At 40.4% G+C, this 5,916-nt stretch overlaps 1 protein-coding gene across 1 annotated transcript in view; it reads right to left on the bottom strand.

Moving 5' to 3' along the window:
- Positions 1–3,355: 3,355 nt before the first annotated feature.
- The window catches only part of ANKRD12 (ankyrin repeat domain 12), a 43,127-nt gene continuing 40,566 nt past the window's right edge, over positions 3,356–5,916 (bottom strand). Inside the window, exons 10-11 of the mRNA XM_010010243.1 lie at positions 4,001–4,096; positions 3,356–3,653 (exon numbers count right to left, since the gene is read on the bottom strand). Of these exons, the coding sequence (XP_010008545.1) occupies positions 3,468–3,653; positions 4,001–4,096 (282 nt within the window). The 3' untranslated portion in view covers positions 3,356–3,467. The remainder of the gene's footprint in view (positions 3,654–4,000; positions 4,097–5,916) is intronic.

Here is a 5,916-nt window from a genome sequence, read left to right on the forward strand (position 1 = left end):
TGAAGAGGGTCCCGGGGCAGCCCCGCTCAGGATCTCAAACTGCGGCATCCTCGTTCCTGCCAGGCTGCAGGGACCAAGGTGAGGAGTCTGGTCTCCAGGAGAAAAACGCAGGAGGAACCCGGGCAGGGCCTTGGAAACTCCGGCTAGCCCTCAGGCCTCCTGGGAGACGGTCTCCGTAAAGGAAACACGCCATCCTGCCCCAACAAGTTACTGAACTTACTGCTCTATTTCGCCTCATCCCTCCTCCTGCCCTCCCAGCTCGCACCGCTTTGTTGAGGGAAGCCCACAGAGGGTGTCCTTAAACAACACATGAGGTATCGTCCCACGGAGTAAACTTGGAAAAACAAATAAATTACACGACTGGGACAAATCCTGGACTCACATCGGAGAAGCCAGATCATTGTCTAAGGGACTGCAACATTTGGTCAGTACCATCTTCTCAGAGCAGCTGAATTTTTACTGAGCAGTTTCAACTGTAAAACACAAAAGTCCGTTCCACAGACCCCATAGCAGGGAACTGCCTCGCCTTATGAAGAAGACAGTGTCTAACCCAAAGCAACACCTGTCTTCGGATCCCCTTGTAAAATGGGGTACTGCAAAAACACTCATCGCAAAACTCTTCCTGCTGGTGCTTCCAGACCCCTGCACTCATCCCAGCCCCATGTGCTGCCATGTGGACACAGAGCTGCCGTGGCACCCCAGTGCCATCCTGCCCCCCGGTTTGCGTTGCAGCGGCTGCCCCAGTGGACTCGGACATGCTTTGGTACCGCTGTACAACCACACCGGGTCCCGCTGATAAATATCTGCCCAGTTGTCCCCTCCATCACGAGTATTTTTGCCACCTGCACAGCCAATGCTCCTGCTACCCAGTTTATCCTTTCTGTTCTTTATGCAGTTGTCCTGGGTTCAGCTACAGCAGTCATTTTTTCTCCTTCTTAGTAGCTGGGGCAGTGCTGTGTTTTTGACTTTCAGCCTGGGAACAACGCTGATAACTCCGATGTTTTTAGTTGTTGCTCAGTAATGTTTACTCTGACCAAGGACTTTCTCAGTCTCATGCTTTGCCAGAGAGGAGGGGAAGCCAGGAGGAAGCAGAGGCAGGACACCTGACCCAAACTGGCCAAAGGGGTATTCCATACCACAGCACGTCATGCCCAGTATATAAACTGGGGGGAGTTACCCGGAAGGCCCAGATCGCTGCTCGGGTCGGGCTGGGTATCGGTCGGCGGGTGGTGAGCGGTTGTGTCCTTTTCCCTTGTTATTTCCCTTATCATTATTATTGGTAGCAGCAGTGGTTTGTATTATACCTTAGTTACTGGAGAGCTGTTATCTCAACCCGTGGGAGTTACATTCCTCCGATTCTCCTCCCCATCCCTCCGGGAGCGGGGGGAGAAAGGAAAAGGGGGGGAGTGAGCGAGCGGCTGCGTGGTTCCAAGTTGCCGGCTGGGCTTAAACCACGACAGCAGTACTCTTAATTATTCATATCACATGCTTCATAAAGCCTGGATCAGGCTCTCCCACTTACAGATAGTAATTTTTTTACTATCTGATGGAAGTAAACGAATACCCATTTACTAGTTGTCAATACTTGCAGCTTTTTCCATTTACTCCCTTGTCTTTTAAAGCAGATAATACAAATCTCTGTGTTATTTCAAAACTTTACAGCTGCTTTCAGAAGGATATAATATTTACATTTTCCTGAGCACATCTTTAATTCTGAGTGATGTCAGGAAGATACTCCTATATAAAAGCAGGAACAACTTCTCCTTCCACGGGTACCTAACAAATTAAAAGTGGAAAAAAAGTAACTACAGGGCAGGAACTACATATTGATGGGTTTTCCTATGCTGGAGTTACTATTACTTTACTCTCAACTGGAACTAGCAGTGATGTGCACAGGAAAGGAGCCTATTGTACACACAGTCTCTTCTTGTTCAATGCCTGTTTGCTCCCCATCACTAGAGAGGCACCCTGGGCATTCACACCAGCGTAAGGACTATGTACTCTGTTATAGTTCACCTGGAAATTAAACATCAGCTCCCACCAAGCACTTTACATCTCTTTTCCGGGTAACCGGGCCTGTTGCCTAAGCCCCATTTCTTTCAGAAGTAATTTCATGGACATCAGATCCTAAGCATTCCTGAATAATTTATGGGCTAGAGGGTAACAAATCTTGTTCATGAATATCTGTAACCTCCTACTAATAAATAATTAACTATCTGCTCATTAACAGTGCTAAGAAAAAAACCCAGGCATTAAATTTCACAAGACGGGATGTTTTTTGTTTAGTTTTTCGCTCAGCCTCCTTCTGTATTTCAGGAATGCTAAGATGTGATATTATATCAGCGTAACTATATTAAGAAACTCCAACTAATAACATGACCAATAAAATTTATTAAACGTTATATTTACAACTATTTACATATCCTTCCATAGATTAATATTAAAATAGACAATATACAATTTAAGAATTTTCATTCAAAGGCATTTTGTTGGAAAAAATAGGCTCTATTACGAGACTGCCGCATAAGAGCAAAACTTTTTTGTTTGCTTTACACAAAAATATTTTCAGTTTAGTAAGTCATAGGTATGGCATTACAACAGCAGACTAATATGAAATATGACTTTGTAGATATTACAGTTGTTAAGGTACTGGTTACTGAAGTCAAGGAGTTAGGAGTTCTGTGAAGCATGCAGTACAGTTCAGTTTCAGTTATTTTACAGTTATGGTGATGGAACAAGCAGCTAAATCAAACACGTGCCATATAAAAACCAAAAAGATCTGCCAACCAGGAACACGCTACACTTAATAAAAAGTACAACTTTGGTCCAATAAAACATTAGACAAAAAACAGTTTTACAATTAAAAGATCTATTTTATACAGGTTTGAACATTAATTACAAGACTATTTACATTTGCACAATATGTATAAAATAAATTATTTAAAAAGGAAGACAATATTACATCTTTTTTTTTTTCTCCCCCAAAAAGAAATCTGTACAGTAGTTTACAAAATACAATAAGATAATAGACTGTTTTCCTCCAAGTCTTACATATTCTTCCACAGGCTTTTTCATCGTTTTTCTGTGGGAGTTCAACTGTAACTGAAGTTTCATAACACAAAGCTTTATAGCAGATTTTAAGTATCATTTGTTTTTTGGTGGCTGTTTCAGTTATTAACAGCTTCCAGCGCTGTTAACTCACCATGTTTCGTCATCTTTTTCAGCAATAAGCTCTAAAGCTACAGGCAATTTTAAAATACAGATAATGGCAGTTCCTGGGAAACTGACTTGTTTGAACAGGAGGTTGTGCCACACTTCTCTGAAGAACACCCAAGTTATTGAGAAGGGTGGCATTCCACAGAATTAAGTGCTCTGTCTTAAAGAAAAAAATCCCCAAAGATTTGTATATCACTGCACCTCAATCCCTAGTTGTCCCAGGGAAAGGGTGAACCAGAAGATGCTAGCTGTCATATTGGCGCCAACTCAAAGTCATCATTAACTTCAACAAGAGGAACATAAAACTCCTGAATGTCATAAATGCTGACAGATTTGTACGTAGCAGGATCGAGTTCCTGTAGTTTAAGCTGCCACTCCAGTCTCTGTACCGCGTTTAAAGCTGCTGCTTCATGCTGCTGCCTCATCAAAAGGCATGTCTGTTTTAAAATTGAGAAAGAAGTTATTCCAATATTTGAAAAAAATACTGCAACACATTTGAAATTAGAAGAAATATCTAAAAGCCTCTCTGGTGGCAGTAAGTAATTTTCCCCACTGGGTATTTAGAAAGTTGCAGATTATTCCATTACACCATACAGCAAGAAATGTTTGGTTTTTACACAGCTACACCCTCCTTTATGTTGCCTTTCAAACCTCTATAATAGCCTACCATACTGCATACAAATCTACTATTTATTCGTCTTGTCTTCATAGTCAATTCAGAGTTGTTGGGGTTCCTTTTGTTGTGTTTGGTCTTATTTAAAAGTGGAAAGACAAAGAAGCGTACCTTTAATTTTTCAAACTTATCATCAACGTCCTGTAACCACGACATAAACTGTCTGGCATTAAATCGATCCCTTACCGATGTTTTGCTGTCATCAGCCTGCAAAAAAAATATTCAAAGTGTAAATTGCTTGATGAATCACTCTTAAACATACTTTAAAACATAAAACTTACTTTGTGAGATCTTCCTAAACAATGCTTCAGATAGAAAAATAAAAGTATCAAGGTATATATGAGCATAAATGTTGACCACCACTTTCACTGTGCACCAGCTGCTCACTAAAGATGGGTATTTTCAGATTCCCACAAGCTATTTACTGTACTCTATTTTTGAAATTTAGAGTAGGAGGCTTAAAAATTTATGCCTTAAAGTCTTAATCAGTGCAAGGCAGATCCTTCCATTACATCGCTATCTCTTTGTTCTTTTTTAAATTCACCCACAAATTAAATTAATATCCCCTCAGGGAAAAGCAAAAACATTTATAAAGGAAAACTCAAGCACTCTGACTTAACTGGCTACACAAGTATTCAAAAGTTATAATAATAAGAAATACTTTTTTATCAAAATCCCCAAAAGGGGATTAAAAAAAGAGAGCAGACATATATTAGGTCCTGTGAATGAATTTGTTTTTAAAGCTTTTTTAACAAGAACCTGGAAGGTCACATCTGCCCATTGTGAGAAACTAGATACTCTACAGATAGTCCTAAGGCCAGACTATTCCAATGTAACATTGAAATAATAATCACTAAATAGAACAAGCTGCTGTTACTTTTTAGGGGGTGGGGGAAGAAAAACAGGACACTGCAGGAATTTGTACATTGTAGCAATAGGCAAGAACAGGAATAAAAAACACCTGCAAAGACAGAAAACCCTGGAAAATAGCTGAGACTGGTATCAAGGACAGCTGCACAGGCTGGTTGTAGAAAGAGCCCTCAACAACACCTATCTGGTAACCCTGAAACATAGCATAGGCATTCAGGTGAGCTGTGACCAGCTAACAGCCTATTCACCAGAAACGGGTTGTTTTCCCTCCCCCATCTTTGCTGTGGCTCATATGAGTGCCAAGTACGGTTCTCAAGGTCTGTCCAACACGTGCAGCTGTAAAGGCAAGCCTCCAAAGACCCAGAAACCCCATAAAACCAGCTCTGAGGTGGTCATTTCCCTGCAAAATAAACCAGATCTTCGCTCAAAAATCTTTCCCAGCTATTTGCTCAAATACTTGAAAAGTTTCATCAGAAATGTTTCTTCAGTGAGGACAACACTCAGAGTTGCTAGCGGGATAACAGGAAAGTGGGAGAACATATTACAGGAGAATGGTTTCTTATGTATTTACATTCTTGCCACCAAGCAAATTTAAATCAAAGCATCAAGTTGGTAATTTAAAACACTAATTTCAATTATCATTTAAAAATATATTTAACTCTTTGCTGAACATTATGTGCAGTATTATAATTTTGTAAGAAGAATCACCACAGACTGAAACACAAAGCTGCTGAGGTAGTGAGGGGGAAGGAGAGGCGTTTTACTACTACAGTTGTTCTCTCGATGGTCACAAAAAGCTGCAATACCTGGGGGGAAGGAGAGGTGGGAACCACAACTTCTCCCCCAGTAAAGTATCTTTTTGTTTCACGGAATTCAAGCGTAGAATCACCTGATTTAAAATCAATTGTAAAATGTTAACTATAAAAATGCAGTTATGTGCATAAAAATCAGATGGACCTCAAATTTCTAAAAATTTTGGGCCTCTAAATTGGGGCAGAAAAAAGCCAAGCACATTCTGAACTTCAGAACTAACAATGATGGTATGTGGACTGTTAACAGAAGAGAAAAATCTGTTTTTTGCCCTAACAGATTTACTAAGAAAATAATGATTTAAAAGTTTGTTGGTATAAAGCAGTATAAAGCTTTATCTCCTGCTG

The sequence above is a fragment of the Nestor notabilis genome, unplaced genomic scaffold (assembly GCF_000696875.1).
Source record: "Nestor notabilis isolate BGI_N333 unplaced genomic scaffold, ASM69687v1 scaffold3822, whole genome shotgun sequence".
Classification (NCBI taxonomy): Eukaryota; Metazoa; Chordata; class Aves; order Psittaciformes; family Psittacidae; genus Nestor; species Nestor notabilis.